This window comes from Natator depressus, chromosome 7 (assembly GCF_965152275.1).
Source record: "Natator depressus isolate rNatDep1 chromosome 7, rNatDep2.hap1, whole genome shotgun sequence".
NCBI lineage: Eukaryota > Metazoa > Chordata > Testudines > Cheloniidae > Natator > Natator depressus.
The window spans coordinates 50,777,556-50,796,155 of NC_134240.1; the positions used below are offsets into that span (position 1 = coordinate 50,777,556).

The 18,600-nt window shown below is 47.3% G+C and overlaps 2 protein-coding genes across 5 annotated transcripts in view; both read left to right on the forward strand.

The window, feature by feature from the left end:
* Positions 1-2,942: 2,942 nt before the first annotated feature.
* LOC141990783 (ferritin heavy chain-like) overlaps positions 2,943-18,600 on the forward strand; it is a 34,953-nt gene continuing 19,295 nt past the window's right edge. The window contains exon 1 of the mRNA XM_074958385.1: positions 2,943-3,129. Coding sequence (XP_074814486.1) covers positions 2,978-3,129 — 152 coding nt within the window. The 5' untranslated portion in view covers positions 2,943-2,977. The remainder of the gene's footprint in view (positions 3,130-18,600) is intronic.
* Positions 3,002-18,600, forward strand: part of IP6K1 (inositol hexakisphosphate kinase 1) — a 78,884-nt gene continuing 63,285 nt past the window's right edge. For all 4 annotated transcript variants that reach the window (XM_074958383.1, XM_074958384.1, XM_074958381.1 and 1 more), the window contains exon 1: positions 3,002-3,129. The gene's annotated coding sequence lies outside the window, so the exon portion shown is untranslated. The remainder of the gene's footprint in view (positions 3,130-18,600) is intronic.

Genomic DNA, 18,600 nt, shown 5'->3' on the forward strand with positions numbered 1-18,600 from the left:
GCCTTGGGGTAACGGGTAGCGAAATCTACCACCACCAGAATGTATTTCTTCCCCGACCAGGACGTCTTGCTGAGAGACCCCACTATGTTCACAGCCACCTTCTGAAAAGGCTCCTCTATGATGGGCAGAGGTCTCAAAGCCGCTTTCCCCTTGTCCTGGGCCTTCCCCACCCTCTGACAGGGGTCACAGGATCTGCAGTGCTATTGGACAGTATTAAAGACTCCAGCCAGTAAAAGTTCTGTAGCAGCCTCTGCCTGGTATGCCGGATTCCCTGGTGTCCTGAGAGAGGGATGTCATGGGCCACGTACAGTAGCTTGTGGCGATACCTCTGCGGGACCACCAGCTGCCTTTGGATCCCCCACGACTCCACTTCCCCTGCGGGAGCCTATTCTCGGTACAGGAATCCCTTGTCCCACAGAAAGCTCTCCTGGCAGCCTTTCCCCATGGTCTGTGCCACACTGAGGACAGCCAGGTCCCTTAGCTTCTGCAAGGAGGGATCTTTCTGCAACTCGTCCTGGAACTCAGTGGGTGGGGAAGGGATGGTGGCTGCTCCCTCTTGCTGGCTGTGTCTGAAGCTGCAGCCCCTCAGAGCCTTGTCCCTGGGCACTCCGTCCCCACCAGGGCAGGGTCCTGCGCCTCCAGTGAGGTACCCTCCCTGATGTCAGGGTGTAGTGCCCCTTGCTGGCTCCGGCTACGGGTCACAACTAGGGCATTCTGGGGGTTGTTTGGCCAATCCTCTAGGTCACCCCCATCAACACCTCAGTGGGCAAATGATGGTGCACCCCCATGTCCTTGGGGCCCTCCTTGACCCCCCATTTCAGATGTATCCTCGCCACAGGCACCTTGAATGGGTCAGGGTCAGGTAGGTATCTGGCACCACAGGATCTGGGGCCACCACCTCGGGCCAGGCCAGTGTCACCTCAGCGCCCGTGTCCCAGTATCCATTGACCTTCCTCCCATCCATCTCCAGGGGAACAAGGCACTCGCTCCGCAGGCACACGCCAGCACTCACCCTGTAAACTGAGAACCTTGAGTCCAGAGCATCAAGCCCCCAAGAGGAGCAGGTCGGGGAAACTCCTCCCTCCTGAGCAGTTGGTAAGCTGCCAGCCCCTCCTGCCTGGGAAGCCTGCCCCTCCTCCGGCTGGATCCCTACCCAGTTAACCCTGTGAGGATTCGATTTGCTCAGTCTGGCCTTGAGCTTGGGGCACTGGGTCCGTATGTGGCCTCTCTGCCCACAGTAATAACAATTCACGTGGTTGTGTTGTAGGAGCAGCAGTGATCTGTATACCTGTATGCTCAAAAAGTCTGTTACCCCCCCACACCCTACCTTGTCTCCTCTCCCTCTTTGAATACCTGTGAAGTGGCTTTCCACCTCCACCTCCCTCCTGGAATGCTTATGGGATGAATGGGCTGTTTAAACAGCTGGAAGATCAGAAGAGCTCCAAGGTAGACAAGGTGTCTGTGACTCTAATCAAGCAGCGATCACACACCCAATGCATGGACACTGCCTGAGGTGGAGTGTGATCAACCAGATGCGGCCAAGTCATCTCTAGTCGCAGGCCATGAAGAGCTGGTCCTTAAAAGGGGAAGGGGCCATGTGCTCAGAAGCGCATTCACAAGTTTGTACCTCCCATGAAGGCCCTTCGCCCGGTCCGCCTGGCCAGTGGGACAGGGATCAGCTCCTCCAAGCGATCCTCCTCCTCCAGATGGGCAATCAGCTGTGCTTTGGTGGCCTTCCCTCTGCGAAGCCCCCTCTCCTTGCACAGCTCTACAAGGTCCCTCTTAAGGAGATGGTTATACATTTCCCCACTGTTCCCAAATTGTTCTAGACTCAGGCTAGTGTGCTCTCAGCTCCCTCCCAGTTTCTGTGCCAGCCCTTCTCCAGGTCACCACTTCTCTCCCAAGGTCAAGCCGCAGACTCCCCCGCCCCTAAAACCGCTCACCACAGTCCCCAAGGGGACCCCGTTACTGCAACAGTTCTTCTTTCTGGTCACACACTCCCAGGGGTTAAGCGTAGCTCCTCCGCCTCCTGAAACTGCTCCTCTCTGAGCCTTCAGTGCACCTGGTTCTCGTTAATCCCGCTTCCTTTTACTGCTCCCCAGTCACTTACTGCAGAAAGCGCCATCCATGGAGTATAGTACATCCCACCGCTCCCACCAGTTGTCACCATGTGTGGGGGAAATCAGGTTCTGGGCCTCCCCCCCCCCCCCCCGACTCCCCAGCCAGCTCCAAACTGAAACTCCTTCCTGCTTTCTACCCTGCCCCTCACCCAGCCTTTGTCCAGTTCCCAGGCAGAAAGTGGCCCCAACCCCCTCCTGGGCTCAGATTAGGAAGGGCAGCTGTCATCATTTACATGGTGACCGTCAAGTATCATCCCTCAGTGAAGTCACACCCTTACTTCCCATCACCATCTAGTATTGGTGCAGTACCCCAGGGAAACGGAGGCACACCCTGTGTTAGCAGAAGGCAGTAAACTAGTAAAACTCCCATGCAACATTACCAGGTTAATACTCCCTACCCCGTCACAGAGGGTCAGAGGAAGAGGTCAGAGGGTGGACCCAATGGGTGATCAGAGGGAAGGGGTCAGAGGCCAGGTCCCATTGGGTGGGTCAGAGGGAACAAATCTGAGGGCAGGTGGGTCTCCTTGAGGGGGTCAGAGGGCGGGTCCCAGGGGGGTGTACAAAGGCGTCACGGAAAGTAGTTCAGAGCTTGTTCCCCCCATACCGCGCCGTGATTGGATGGTTCCCGATTCTGTTGGCCAATGGGCGGTCGCGGTCCCCGTGGGACAGGCGCGTCACGTGTACCTAGCGTGTGTCCGGAACCTGCCGGCGGCTCAGCTAGCTGAGCGACCCTGGTTCAAGTGTTTGAAGGACAGCTCCGTTAGCTTGTCAACGTTCTGGCGGCGTACTGGCGGGCGGGCTCGTGCTGTGATTGGTGCATCTCTCGGGGAAGCGGGGACCTGGCCGGCGCGGTTGCTATGACGGCAGGCGGTGGAGTCTCCGCCTTTCTGGGTGCCGCCATCTTGTTGTTGATTCGAACGGTTAGGAGCGGGCGAGGGGGCGCCAGGACCGAGCCGGAACCGGGGGTCCCAGCGCCGCGTCCCCCGGGCGGCAGGGAGAGCCCGTCCCGGTGAGTGAGGGCGCCCCGGGGGTGGGCTTTGCTCCGAGGCGCCGGGACGGGTGGGGGAGGGGCTAGCGGGCCGGGGAGGCGCGGGGCTGGGAACGGACCGGGGCCGAGAGGCACAGTGCGGTCTTGTCTCACCGCGGTGGCGGATGGGGATGGTTTGGGGGGGCTTTGTTATAATGTTTCCCCAGACGTTGAAAGGACGGTTCCTTTCAACTGTTGTTAGCACTGTTTGTTTATTCAGGAGGAGGCTTTACCGGGTTTACAATCTGTGCCATGTAAATGTCAGGGACAAAACAGCGATCGTTATAACAGCGAACTTCCGTTTAACGCGACATTCTACGGGACTCTGGCCATGGGATCTCTCTGTTTAACAGGTGTTACCTTACTAGGAGCGAGCATCGTTATAACGCTGTCCTGTCTAGTGACTTATATTACATTGAGTTGAATCTCTGGTACAGAGAGGGCATGTTTGTCGAATGGCAATGTTAAAAAAAAAAAAGAGACAGGTGTGCTCATTAAAGGAAGTTTTAATTCTAATAAAAGGTGCCAGCTTCACATCCCTGGAGATGTAATATGCTTGTTTGCCCATTGGGCTGGGGAATTGGACTGAGACCAACATTTGTGAACCACCAGATAGGAGTCACGCTAGAGCATGTGAGACATGGTTACTGACTTTTGCTCAGTTCTGACCTGTACTGGATTTGAACTAGTGATGGGATCTATAACCCTTGAGGGTCTTAATGCTCTAAGCCTGCTGCCCATGTTTCTCTCTGTAAATGTGCTGTGGTATATCTGTGGTACCTTCCCAGTTACCCTGTGTCATGGCATGTTGCCACCTTAGCTGCTCCTCTTCCATCCAGAGTCACCTGGGTTTAACTCTCCCAAAGCTGAATCCAAAATGGCAGTTTATTTACTAATACAGCACAGATTTCATGGATGGTATGATCTTGTGTATATTGCCCTGTTTTCATTTAACAGTTTTTGTTTGTTTTGGTTTTTTTTTTTTTAGAGTGGGCAAGTTAGTTTGTCTGAAGTTGGCTGACAGTTTGTCACAAGTTTGTCATAAAAACCCCATATGCCAATATGCTTAGAGCAGGTTCTGTTTATGAGCTGTGCCTATGCATCTGCTAAATTAGTAAAGATGTGTATGTTGAGTAAATGGCTCTCAGTTAGGGAATCTGTATTGCAGTTAATATGGCAAAGAGCTAGGGCTCAGATTCCTCTTTTAAAAAAATCTTTCACATCTCAGTAGTGCTAAAATCAGTCTCTTTTACCCACTTGGCAGTTTCACTGTTAAGGTGACTATGTAGTTAGGGTTGAGATAGATGATAGACTCCCTAGGAGTCTGCAGCTCTCTTATGTCTTCTTCCCTGTCCCTTAGAATTCTGTAAAATATTTCTTGGGTTGTGATAGCTCAGAGCTGAATCTTTTGTTTTCATTTCAGGGCTTTGAGTAGTTAAAGATGATGTGTTTTGGGAAAACTAAACACATGAACTGTCCATGGAAGCAACATTAGGCTGAGATTGAACTACATAAAACTCAGGGTGTCTCTTCGGTTTTTCGAGTATGCTAGGGCATGTATCTTCCCCCAGCATCTTCAAATGATGGTTTATACTTTCCCCATGCCCTTCAATGCACCTTTTTACTTAGATAAGCTGCAGGCAGTCTTGCACTGCTTAGGTTTGCTTCACTGGCTTACAGTTTCCTGTTTACATCTTGTGGCTTCACTTCCCATTTAAAGGTGGTAGGAGTATTTGGGACAGTATGAAAAATCACCTTCTGCTCCTTCTCTGGGATCCATCACATTCCAGCTGCTTGGGGTGGTGACCACATGAATTGAAGAGGACACTGCGTGGGGAAGGTTGAAGGCTACAAGGGCAGGGGGAGATCAGAGTTGCTATTGGGAGTCTCTTCTGAACAGTGTGAGATGTTCCTTCCCCAGTGAGGTCCTGGCTTGCTGCTTGCAGCAGCCAGCTCTGGTTCTTCACAACTTTCCCATGTGACAGCCTCTCCTGTTAATGAACAGTCTGTGGTTGAGATGGAGTGGGGGAAGGAGGTAACCACCTGACAGTGGGCCAAGAGCCACTCAGGTGTACCTCTTCCTTGAAGCAGCATTCATCCACCAGCAACAATCATTTGCTCAGATTCCCTGTCGCGCAGCTCTTATTTTTAGGATTAGCAGTGTAATGACCTAGCGATGCATACACAAACATCTCTTCTGCCTTGCATTTGTGCATTACTATAGGGTTTCTCAGGATATGATTCTCCAACAGTAGGGCACATGACAGTACTTGGCAAATATTACTGTACTAAATTCTAGAATGTAAAATTGTTGTCCGTCTTTTGGCATTGCTTCTCCTGACAGATACTAAGAGTAAAATGACTTGCACCTTATTTTATATTGCACATCAAAACAATGTTAGAAGAATGGTAAGGTTACAAAATCAAGCATTCAGAAGTTGGGCAACACCAGCCAAACGTGACAGCAAAATGGCAGCCGTAGCCCTAGCGGGGGCCTGGTGGCTACTGCAGAGCCAGTCTCGGGACAAACTTGAGACCCCTCACCCCCATTATCCTGGGATTTTGGAATCCACTGAAGAATATAAATTTGTGGAGAGACTCATTCCACCCACCAGAATTCCTGCTCCCTCCAAACACACCCAGTACCCCATCCCGTCTAGCTGGAGAGCGCCATCAGATACTCCACCTGCCCTTCCTTCCAGATACTCCACAAAATTCCAGTCTATATAAGGAATCACCTGTGGCAATAGGAGGATGATTGTCATCAGGAAAATCGAAGGAGATATCTGGGCCCTGGAAGAGGAAGTTAAGGAGTTCCTCGCTCAGCTCGCTGGGAAACCACCACCTATTCAAGTCAACTAAATCACCGGCAGTTGCTGAAGGAGGACTAGCATATGGTGTAGCCAAGACATTTGGGTCAACGTTGAGTGTTGAATTTTGGGACTTGATAAGTTGCTCTCATTGAAAGCAAGCTGCAACCTTCTCCATTTTCTGTTTAATTTGCAAATGTGCCAAGTTGTCAACATAACTGTTGGGCAAAATTTGAGCATTGCCCCTGGCTCTGGGGGTCTACTGCAGTGGTTCTCCACTTATTTATCATTGTGGGCCACATATGCAACCTACAATGTGTTACCTGGCCACGGGGGCCAGGTGGCAGGGCAGCCCTGAGCCCAGACCGCCGCCCCCCATGGGGCCAGCTGGCTGTCCGGACCCCCCTCCCCCCCCCCATGTTGGCCGGCCTTTAGCACACAGCTGAGCTGGGTCACAGCTGTGTGCTAATTGGGCCGCATGTGGCCTGCAGCCCGCTGATTGAGAACCGCTGGTCTACTGTGTAACAGCTCAGCAAAGCTGTACTCATTAGTTTATATAATGTGATGACTGGCATAAGGATGGCTGCTTCTCTTCATGTGTTCCCACATTCTCTGAAAAGGAGTCTTGCCTCAGAAAAACCCCCAAAACAACAGAGTAAATTGTAAGGGTCCTTGGCTAGTTCTGAGATGGGCAGCCTAGAGAAAGGGAGAGTGTGAGGAAAATACAGCAGAAATCTCTGTGGGAATCCTATCAAAAACTTCGATTCACAGTTGTCATGAAGAATAGGCTGTTGCTGTCCTAGAAACAGAAGGAACCTAGTCCAGTGTATGGAAAAAGTGGCTGTGGCTCTGGCTCAAGTAGGGAGCAGGCTGCCAACAGTGTTCTCACTGTCCTTGATGTGACTGAAGTGCGAAGCTGGAGGCTGGCCAGTGTCCCTTTTTAGGATTGCTACAACTGCTACCAGGGGTGAGGCTAAAAGCTGGAGATTGCTAGCCGTGGCCGCTCCAAGCCCTGCTTTCTAGACCCCTTTCACAAGTAGTGCTTGTGCTGCTCTGATGCTCAGATGGGGCAGAGAGACATTCTGCTCAGGACATTCAGAATTGTAAGTCACTGTTACCCCTCTGCCTCAGCAAGTGAGAGCTTTGCTGCTGCTAAGCTGTGCGTGAGCTTCCTGACACTCCAGCTTGTCTGATTGCCAGCAAACTCCTCGAGGCTCTGCCAGTCTGAACCTTACCTTTGCAGGTAACATTCAGTGAGCGCCAGCTCCCCAGAGACATCTCCTTGCAGTGTCCAGTTCTTCTCACTGGACACTCACAGAAAGTAAGTTCACTGTCCCCAAAGAGACAGAGCACACCCCAGACCGTTCGTTTAGTTGAGGACTCACACTTGCCTTAATATAGCAGCGCTGAGATGATTTATAGTAAAACTAAGAATACCCTTATTAACCGAGAACAGAGATTTAAGTGACACTAAGCAAAAAAATAAAAAGAGATAGGTCTACTTACAAACAGAACAAAACATGCTTTCTAGTGACTAAAACTTAATTCTAACAAGTTATGTCTTTGCCTAAAATAGTTGCTCGCTTACAGCAAATTCAGGAGCTCCTCCCCTTCAGGCTAAGAGGATCCAACCTTCACAGGCTCTGAGGGTGCTGTTCCATATGTCTCCTAAGTGGTGGATAACTAGAATGTCTTGTTGCCTCCCCTCATGTTTTCCAGAGTCCATTATCTTTGTCTCAAGAGCCAGGAAGACTTCCTGTGGGGTTCAGTCTTGGAACCCTGGTGGTGTGTTTACTAAATTGATTCCTCTGTTGCTTGTTAACTTGGTTGCCTTGTTTATCTTGTATATAATGTACTTTCTTTGTCCTCTGCCTGTAATCCAGCTGGTCAGACAGCTAATCCACATTGCTTTGTCTAGGCCAGGCTGGGTTGCCTCCCAAGCACATTTTTAAGAACACTTTTTTAGCACACCCATATAACTCTTTACATACAACCTGTGCACACAACATGCAGGGATTTTTTCAGGACCAGCATGTCACCAGTTTACATCTGATACCTTATGTGACATTTTAGAGACATTTTTATGACAACAGTTTGTTGGGGGTAGTGAGCATGTCAGGCCTGAGATGAGTTACAGTATGGTGTGCCCTTTGCCAGTGGGCATTGAGGGCCTCCTGGGGTCACAGGTAGCAACTCGTTTGTTTCTCAGCCTTCTGAGTGATGCTCTTTGGAAACTAATGCTTTTCTTGTGAGTGCAGTTCCTTTAGCTAAAGTGCTAGTTGTCAGTGCTTCCTGTGCAGACACTATCAGCTGTTACCTAGTTCTGGTCTACACTACAGACCTTGTCAGCATAACCACATTGTTCGGGGTGTGAAAAAGCCACCCCCCGATTGATGCAGCTATACTTACCTAATCACCTGTGTAGACAGCGTTCTGTTGATGAGAGAGCTTCTCCCACCAACATAGCTTCCGCCTCTTGGAGGTGGATTAACTATGCCAATGGGAGAACTCTGTCAGCATAGAGCATCTTCATTTAAGCACTAGTGCAGTGTTTTAAGTGTAGACGTGCCCTCAGAGTGCACAGAGAGAATGAAGTTTTGGAGGACTAAGTCAGATTAAATTGACTTGTTTCTATGGGCTTGTGTACACACACAAATTGTACCGCTTTAACTCTACCAGTAGTTTACTAAATTTAACCAGTATAGTTAAAGTGCTACGACCTCTCTGTCCCTCTAGGTGTGGACACGGTTCTATCAGAGTAAAGGTGCTTCTACTGGTATATCTAGTCTTGTAAGGAAAGGAGAATAGATTATACTAGGCTTTGTCTACACTACCAAGTTTTGTTGACAAAACTTATGTTGACACCCAAAAGTTGACAAAACAAAAATAGCCTAAGGGTGTTCGCACTTGCTCCCTCTGTCGGCAGATCATGTCCACATTGTGGGCACCATCATTGACAGCGTGAGCAATGCACTGTGGGTATGTATCCCACAGTGCGGTGTTGTGGGAAGGCGGAGCTGATCGCTGTGCATCTTGGAAGGATTCCCTCTGAGTTCTCCCACAGCGTCCTCAGCTGCCGGGAGTGGCATCATGAGTAGCTCTGGGAGCGCTCCATGCTGAGGAATGTCAGAGCAGCACAGCAGTCTCTTCTTCCTGTGTCCCTGCAACAGCAATCTGTCTGCCACTGTGTTCCTAGTGCAGGGCAGAACCAGAGCATTCCAATGATTTGCTCTTTGTTCCCCAAAGGGAACAGCACACTCAGTTGTCAGATACTTCCCGCAGCTTTGAAAGGGGAGGGATGCATGCCTGCAGGGCAGCGGAGATCAAAACACTAAGCAGAGCGATCAGGGCGGGCATTATGGGATACTGGAGGAAGCCAGTTCTGTTGACAAAACAACCAGCGGTGTCTACACTGGCTCTTTGTCGACCGTAAAGGGAGGGGAAAAGAGAAAAGTCTCTCGTAGGGGTGGAAGTTTTTTGTTGCCAAAACCGGGCATTTTTTTCCAACAAAAGTCGCATTGCAGTGTGTACTCTCTCACTGTTTTGTCACCAAAAGGCAGGTTTTGGCAACAAAACTTGGTAGTGTAGATAAAGCCCTAGTGTAAGACACCTTTATACCAGCATAACTGCATCCACAGTAGGACTTGTAAGGGTGTAACTATTTGTTGAAATCCTACTCCTAAGTCCTAACCAATATGTTATACCAATACAAAACCTGCATGTGGGCCAGGTAAGTGGTGTAAAGCAGTCTGCAAGGTCCCAGGCTGTTCCTACATGCCCAGTAGGATGTTACTACATTTGGCAGAGAATAGTGTGAGTGGTTGCATCCCAGCAGACTATAGCTGTGGAGTGTGGCTGTGAACTGGCCATGTGTAAACACAGGGGAAAGTATGGTCTTAAACCTTACCAATCCAATGGCCTGTTACGCAGCTAGAGCGCAAATGAAATAGATGTTCCTTTAGTTTAAAATATCCACTCCCTTCCCCACAAAACTGTTTTTTTCAGGCCAACTTCCTGCCCCCTCCGGACTGTGTTGGCTTGGCTTTGCATTCTGGCAACTATTCACCGAAAACTTGCATGGCTTACTGAAGATACCTGTTTTGCATTACACAACATGAGCATTTGCACATGTAGATGCAGCGAACATTCAGCAATGAGAAAATTGTAGCTTCTCTTCTTAGTTAAATTACATGCTAAGAGGAGCTATCAGCCCAGTATATCCATGTATATCGTGGGTTACTCTCCAAATCACCCCTCTTCCTTGGAGGAGGCTGCAGTGATATCCTAAAATGCAAAGAGAAGTCCAGTCCCTCTTTATAGTTGTTGCTTAAATATAATCAAATAGGAGCACACCATCTTGACAATGTGACCTAGTTGGAGATTCACTCGGGAAATGCAGTGCAGCACGAGGGTGCTTGAGAGATGCGATGCTTCCAGGGTTTGAAGAGTAATTCTGTTGTGTTTGAACAATTCTGGTTAGTGGGATGGTGGCTGAACCACTTCTAAATCACCCTACAATGCTAACTCTAGAACTAGGCAATAATTTGGGTATTTTTTTCTGTTTTGTGAGTTTAGCATGAGTGAAGGTTGCTGTCTTGACAGCCCTTCTGACTGAAGGTCTTTAGCCACAGATGAGATGAATGAAGCAGAGTGGCCAGGCAATGTTCCTCCACACTGCTCTACCAGTGTACCACAGTCTTCTTCCTCTAGGGTGAGAAGTAAATTCAAGCTCCAAGACCCATTTAGTCCTTCACACCTTGATCCAGCTTACCAGTGGTTTTTGTGATTCGGGCACATGTTTGCTAGAAACTGGCTGTCAGCACAGACTTGAGTGATAAATATTTCCATTTTTCCACTGCATGCATCTGATGAAGTGAGCTATAGCTCACGAAAGCTTATGCTCAAATAAATTTTAGTCTCTAAGGTGCCACAAGTACTCTTCTTTTTATAATAAATATTGTTACCACAAGTTGTCTTAGATAGTAGTGGTGCTTCATAGACAAGTAGAAAAGAAATGAGTTTCTGCCCTATGGCACTAGCAGCCACCACTATTTTGAAATGCACTAGGTAGTGACCAAAGAAGGCAGTAAGCACTAGGAGAGCTTCTGTAGGATGGGGAGAGAGGCAGTGCAACATTCTCTGCAGAGAATGCTGCCCTGTGACTTTTATAACAGCTGACCTGTAGGGGATTTAATTGCTGATCTAAAGGTGAGAGCCATGCTCTTGCTTTTCTCATGCTGTCAGATGCTGAACTGCATTTTCTATGTTTCAGCCACATCAGAGTGGACATCTGGGAAGTATCTATAACATGGGAGCTTCAGCTGAGATTGGAGTGCTGTTCATGGATGATATCAAAATAGTGATGGGTATTTCTGAAAAGTTTTAAAAATTAACGCAAATAAGATCTGCATGGGGAACAAATATTTAATAATGGGCTCTGCAGACCAAGGTATAACATGATCTAGTGGCTGAAAGTTGAAGCTAGACAAATTCAGATTGGAAATAAGGCCTAAATTTTTAGCAGTGAGGGTAATTATTCATTATACCAATTTACCAAGGCTTATGGTGGATCCTCCCCCATTGACAATTTTTAAATCAAGATTGGATCTTTTTCTAAAAGCTCTACTCTAGGAATTTTTGTGGGGCAGTTTTCTGGCCTATTATATAGGAGGTCAGGGTTGATAATCACAGTGGTCCCTTCTGTTTGATTCTCAGCTCTTTGTTGTCTGTCTATTCATGGAAGTTCTGCGTATGTGCTTGTAGCTCTGGTCTTCTCAGATCCGTACTGGAAGTGCCGCTACAGCAGTATGCTGATGCCCAGTCTGTCAAAATGTTACCCTAAATGCAGTATTGTTTTAGTCAGACCCTCAAGGAGAAGGAATGTCTCTTGATCAGGCAGAGTGAGCTAATCACAAATGCACAGATCTTGCACAGATTCTGTTGGGTGGATGGGACCTGGCCGTGCTTCTACGGTCACCTGTATATAGTTTCTTGTTATTTACATTCACAAACACCAGAGTTGTTGCCTTTGCTTGCCTTGGCTCAAGTTCTGTACGTTTTGTTCGTACACAGTATACTTAACTGGCATCTGTCCAAGGTGGATTGTTTTAAAAAATCTGATTTTAAATGCATTTTTAAATGAGTTAAAAAAGAAACAAACCCTAAACCTGTTTAAAACTAAATTTGAACTTGCCAATCTTTAAACAATTTAACAAAGAGGGATCAATGAACACTCATAAAATTTAACTAATGATTTGAAAGCTGCTTTTTTCTGTACAGAATCAGATGGAAAACATCTTTAACTTTTGAGGTCAAGCTTTGTAAATATGGCACAATCTCTGATGCACTGCATTAAGCATCTAGATCACTTTCAGTCTTTATAATAGAGATAATACTAGTGCTTTTTTCTAAATGTCAGTACTTTCAGTTTCTGTTCCGCAGAAAAGCTTTTTCTTTAACTACTTTTGGTTTCAATTTAGCACAAATCTCTAGTTTAGTTTTTGCAGTCTGTTCATCAGTCATCTAACCTTCTTAAGATTATAGCTTCTTCTAGTGGAGATTTCAGTGGGGGGAAAACTTTGGCAGTTTTATTCAATTAATAAAAAAAAATTCAAACTTGTTTTGCATTTTTTTAAAGTTTAATTTCAATTTCCAAATGCACCTTGAGTCAAATCATGAGTAAAACATTAATTATATATTAAACAGCATGATGAATGTATATTTTCCATAGCAGATCAGACTCGTGGTCCCTCTAAGACCAGACAGTTTCTTCCTAAACCCTGCAAATTAAAAGTTAGTGTGTATTGTGGAGCATGAGGGTTTATATCCCTTCTGAGCTATTGCTGTCTTTGTTAATCCTTTCTAATGTAACTCTGGATTTTATCATCTGTATAAATGCTCAATCCTTTAGAGTCTTCTTAAGCTCTTGGTCTCAATATCCTATGGCAATGAATTCTACAGGCTAATTGAGCTGTATGTGTAAAGTGTTTTGTTTTACCAGTTCTAAGTTTGCATTTAATGTTTTTCCGTTTCATTCTTCTATTATGAGGGAGGATAAGGGCCTGATATACCGTTTCTGTACCGTTTGTTATTTTATATGCTGCTTTCATGGCCCTCTTACTTGTCGTCTCTAAACTAGATAGCCTGTCTTTTCAATCTCTTGTCGTTCAGAAGCCTTTCCAGTCACCAATTGTCCACCTCTGAACCTCTTCTATTTCTGCAATCCTTTTTTGTGATGTGGTAAGCAGAACTGCACACAGTATTCCAGGTGAGGGCCTTGGTATTGTCTCTGTTGCTCTTTTAGTAAAAGAAGATTTGGAAGAAGGTGAGACTGGGCTGAGACATTGTGCCTATCACTTTTAGGCCACTAGTTTAAATTCAACTTTAGTTGATAGTCATGGAAAATCATTGCACATCTGTTCAGCTTCTGTGAACTGAGGGAGCAAGCAGTTTCTGTTCAGAGGGCTATATCACAGATGGCACTAAACTCTCAGCAGAGAGGCCAATGATAACCTTTCAAGTGTAGACAAGCCCTTAGAGAAGAGAACTCAAAAGTTTGTCCTTTTACTAGATGTTGTAATCTTCTATTTTCCATGCTGTTTAAACAGGAGGAGCATCTATTCCCCACCCTGAGACCTATCCATTCTGATCAGGATCTTGGCTTATTAGAGAGGTGTCTGTCACTGTCCTGGGAAGCTTCACCTATGTTCCCCCTCCTGGGTCTAGCAAAGGCACCCACTGTAGGCTTCCGGCTCCTCAGCTGTCACCTCTCTTGTGGGGAGACCTTCTCTCACCCCCCTTCTGGCTTTCCAGGCTGCAAAGTTCCCTGTTACACTGCGAATTCCCCAGCAAGTCAGACTACCTAAGCAGGTCTGCTTTGCTTTCTCCTCAGAGACTATAAACAGTGTAGTTGCCCACAGTTAAGTTACCCCACAGCTCTTTCTAAACAAGCACATTTATTTTTAACATGAAAGCATTAGCAATAAACAAACCAACACACATGTCAATAATCACCCCCACATCTAACAAGGGCTCCAGTAGACGAACAGTTCTTTAAACCTCAATAGAGGTTTTTCTGTGGTTACTAATTCATAACAGCTGTTAGCTCAGAACAATCACATCCATGAGTCTGAGTCCCTCCTTTTACAGTCTGTCTTTGATCTACAAAGACCTTGAATAGGTAATTAGCCAAACAGTGGTTCTCTCTGCAGGCTGTAGCTTCAAAAGGTTGGGTCTGCCTTCCTCTTGCCCTGGGTATTTCCTGGGAAACCTACTTAATTTTGTTTCTTCCTAAAGTGCCTTCTTGTCTGGTACATTAAGATATAGTTTTTTGAAGCTCATAATACTTTCCAGCATTTGTTTACAATGTTTCTGTGTTCCCTGTAAGCTGCGTGCTTGGGTGGCTGTGCAGGAGAGATTCAAATGCTGCCCAGCTGATTAGAGAGCATGCACAGTTGGCAGCATGTGTTCAGGTGCCCCTCCCCCCACGTTGCTCCATCCATCTGGCTGTGCAGAGCAGAGTGGGGGTGCTGATGTCAGGGTATATCCCTGCCCCTGTACCCCATCTCTGCAGAGCAGGGCAGAGGGGACAGCGTGGCTCAGGAGGACTCTGAGCTGCTGAGATCTGAATGGTGAGTGACTGAGTGCCTTTCTTAAAGAGACAGTGCACTGTTTCTGAGATTTCATCAGCAGCCAGCTCACACAGTCTCTGTCTGTCACACACACTCTCTCTCTCTCCCCCATGTACCCCATCCCGACAGAGCAGGGGAGGGGAGGCAACAGGCTCAGGACGGAGCAGGGGAGCTTTCCGTGAGTATCTTAGAGACCATGCACAGCTTTTCCCCATCAGCCAGCGCGCGTGCACACAGTGTCTCTGTGACACACTCACCTCCCAACAGATACTAGTAGTATTATTGTGGTTACTTCTTGGTACTCCTGCAATACACATATATTCTCTGTAATTCTATTCTTTCAAAGTGTGTTATTTTAGTGTTTTGACTGGTCTATGCATGTCATAATTTTTATTTCTCTCTTACACTTAAATTGAATTCTTTGGGTAGTGAGTTCTAAAATGTCTAACCTGTCCTGGCTGGAGTAATTATCCCTATGGTAACTTTTTAAAAAATATATATTATATCTAGGTTTTTTGTGATGGTGCACATGCACACATTACCTCGGTGCACATAACAAATTTTATTCCACACATGGACGGAAAAATTTAGAGGGAACATTGCCATGTGCCCCCCTGGCCGCCCCCAGGGAAGTTACATACAATCTAACAACAACATGTAAACTTTGCATTTATAATACATTGGATTCCATAGCTAGTTCAACTTAAATCAATAATTTGTCCCAAAGATATTGCAAGAAATGGCCATATCAGTTAGTCTATATTTATCCTATGGGAATGACAGAGAGAGAGGCTACAGCCTAAATGTTCTGGGTTACTGCAGGGTGCAGTGGGAGCTGAAAGAGTGCTATTTCAGAGAAGCATAGCTGTGTGGGGCCACTTAGATGGGTGAGTAAACACTGAGTTGGAAAAAGTGCACTGACATGGCAGGGTATACGTTGGGGCACTTGCTATCTAACCACAGTGATGTGAGGAGTGTTGATAGAACTCTGGCTGGAGTATTAAAAGGGCTGTTCCCTTGGGAGGGTGAATAAACGGGCAAGAGTGTGAGATGCATGTGTAAGGGCCCCCGATGACACCAGGGCTGAAGCCCTGTGTCATGGAGTCACCAGGGCGATGCTCTGGAACTACTCCATACAAAGCCAATCAGGACTTTGGGGGAAGCATGCCTCCTCTCTCTGAGCATACTGTCTCCAAAGCAAGCAACTTACACAGCTTCGACTTTACTGGTTCAGACCTCTGAGCATTCAGCATCCCATTCCACACCGTGCGCTTCCCACAATGAGTCCGCCTGAGTGGGGCTCCTGGGGAAGCCAGAGGGCCCTGCATCCCAACTCTGCAGTCAAACATGACTCTCGGCCAGTCGGTAAAACAGAAGGTTTATTAGTCAACAGGAACACAGCATAGAACAGAACTTATTAGCACAGAAATCAGTGACTTTCAGCCAAGTCCATCTTGGGGGGAGGGGAGCCCAGAGCCAGGACTCTGGCTCGCCCCCTGCTCCCCAAGCCAGCTGAGACTGACTCGCTTCCAGCTGCCTGGCCCCTGCCCTGCCTGTTGCTCCTCCTCCGGCCTTTGGGTTACGAAGGGGTGGCCATAGCATCTGTGCAGGCAGCTGGAGCAGCCTCTGGAAAAGTCACACACCCTTATTCCCACCACCTAGACATTGGTGCAAATCACAGGGGAACTGAGGCACACACAGCATTCATGGAAAACAGTAAGTATCGCATAGGGTCACATACAACATAACGGGGAAATCCCCACTTTGTGTCACCCTGTAAACAAGGAACACTTCCCCTCCTTCCTCCTCCACCACCTCCTGTGCACATCTGTCTTTAGAGCCCAGACTGTTAGGCTGAAGCACTGCAGGCAGAAGATAGCAAATGAATGCAGTACTAGTGCCTGACTTGAAACTTGTTTAGCTTATGGTTCAGTAAATACCAAACTTAATTGTTCTTCATTATGAAACATTTAGTATCTTGCTCAGCTTGTAAAACTTTGAAGGGTCTCCTCTCTTGTGCTGTTACTCAGGCGAAACAGCTGCAGACTAAGGACCATCGCTTTTGGGCGCACTGAGTCGTGGGATCGCATTATTATGGAGGTCTGGGATGACAAGCAGTGGCTGCAGAACTTTCGGATGAGGAAATCCACTTTCCTGGAACTGTGTGCTGAGCTCACTAGAGTCCTGTGGCACAAGGACACCCAAATGAGAGCTGCCCTCTTGGTGGAGAAGTGTGTGGTGATCGCAGTATGGAAGCTGGTGAATTCAGACTTCTACTGGTTGGTTGCAAATCAGTTTGGAGTTGGGAACTCGACTGTTGGGGCTGCATTAATGCAAGTGTGCAGGGCTGTGACTCTGGGAAACGTGCGTGAAATAGCGCATGACTTTTGTAGCGCATGTGCGTGAAATAGCACATGGAGGGGCAATAGATGGCATGCATATTCCAATTTTAGCATGGGACCACCTTGCGACGGAGTACATCAATAGAAAAGGGTATTTCTCCATGGTGTTGCAAGAGCTTGTGGATCACTGCGGGCGTTTCACTGACTTCAGTGTGGGGTGGTTGGAAAGGTGCATGACACATGTATCTTTAGGAACACCAACCTGTACGGAAAGCTGCAAGCAGGGGCTTTCTTTCCAGACCAGAAGATTACCATGGGGGATGTTGAAATGTCCACAGTGATCCTGGGAGACCTGGCGTACCCTTTAATGCCACAGCTCATGAAGTCTTACACGGGCAACCTGGGTAGCAGTAAGCAGTTCAACAATAGGCTGAGTAGGTGCAGGATGACCATGGAATGTGCATTTGACAGATTAAAGGTGTGCTGGTGATGCTCCATGAGAATAATATTCCCATGGGAATAGCTGTATGTTTCACGTTGCACAATATTTGTGAAGGAAAGGGTGAAAAATTTGCTCGGGGTGGACTGCTGAGGCAAAACGCCTGGCTGCTGCTTTTGAGCAGCCAGATACAAGGGCTAGTAGAGGGGCACAACGGGGGCAATTTGAATTAGAGGGGCTTTGATGGAGCACTTTGAAGATGAGAACCAGTAATGTGTTGCTATGCTCTGGACTGCAATGCTTAAAGAAATTGAGTTTTGTAAGGAAGTACTCGAGATTTTTGTGGCCTAGATCTAATGTAAGCAAGTGATTTAACTGCTTGTGTATTTGTTGCTGCTATCTGCTATCACAATTTGCAGGAAACAAGAGTTCTTATAATTCAAAACACCTCACAGACACATAATTGCTGGAGGGGAGAGGAAGTACCAGGAGAGGGCTGACTTTCAGAGCTGTGCGTAAGTCCAGCTGTCATTTGAAAAGGTGTCCGGAGGTGGAGTGAACGGGACAGGAAGAAGTCCCACACAGCGGAAAGGAATTTGTGGGTGGAGTTTGGGGAGGGCATGGGAAAGAATTCTGAATGTGCTGAAGGAGAGGGTGGGCACGCATCTGCTCTGTCTGGAGGGTTATGAGGGACCGTTTGCTTCTCCATAACTTTAATCATCCTCTCGGTTGCATCCCTAGCGTAGGCCTCATTTTCTTGTCTGTCCTGCCTTTCGATTTTTCCTCCACTGCCTGCATTCCCTTTTTTCTGCATCTGAGCATTGCATCACCTCCCGGAACATGTCTTCCTTGCTCCATCTTGGGCGTTTTCTTATCCAGCAGAGATGCCCCGCCGGAGTGTAGGGAGTGCCTCTGAAGGCCACATCTGCAGAAACACAAGGAACAATATACAGAAGCATGATTGTTAAGTAGCATGGGGCACGGGTCACTTGCTGGAGGATTCTCTGCTCCTTGAAGTCTTTAAACTACGATTTGAGTACTTCAATAGCAGAGATATAGGTGTGAGGTTTTTTGCAGGAGTGCTGGGTGAAATTCTGTGGCCTGTGTTGTGCAGGAGGTCAGACTAGATGATCATAATGGTCTTTTCTGACCTAAATATCTATGAATCTAAGTTCACGCACAGCATTGAAACAGTACAGTAAAATACACCTCTAGTACCATATCAACCACTT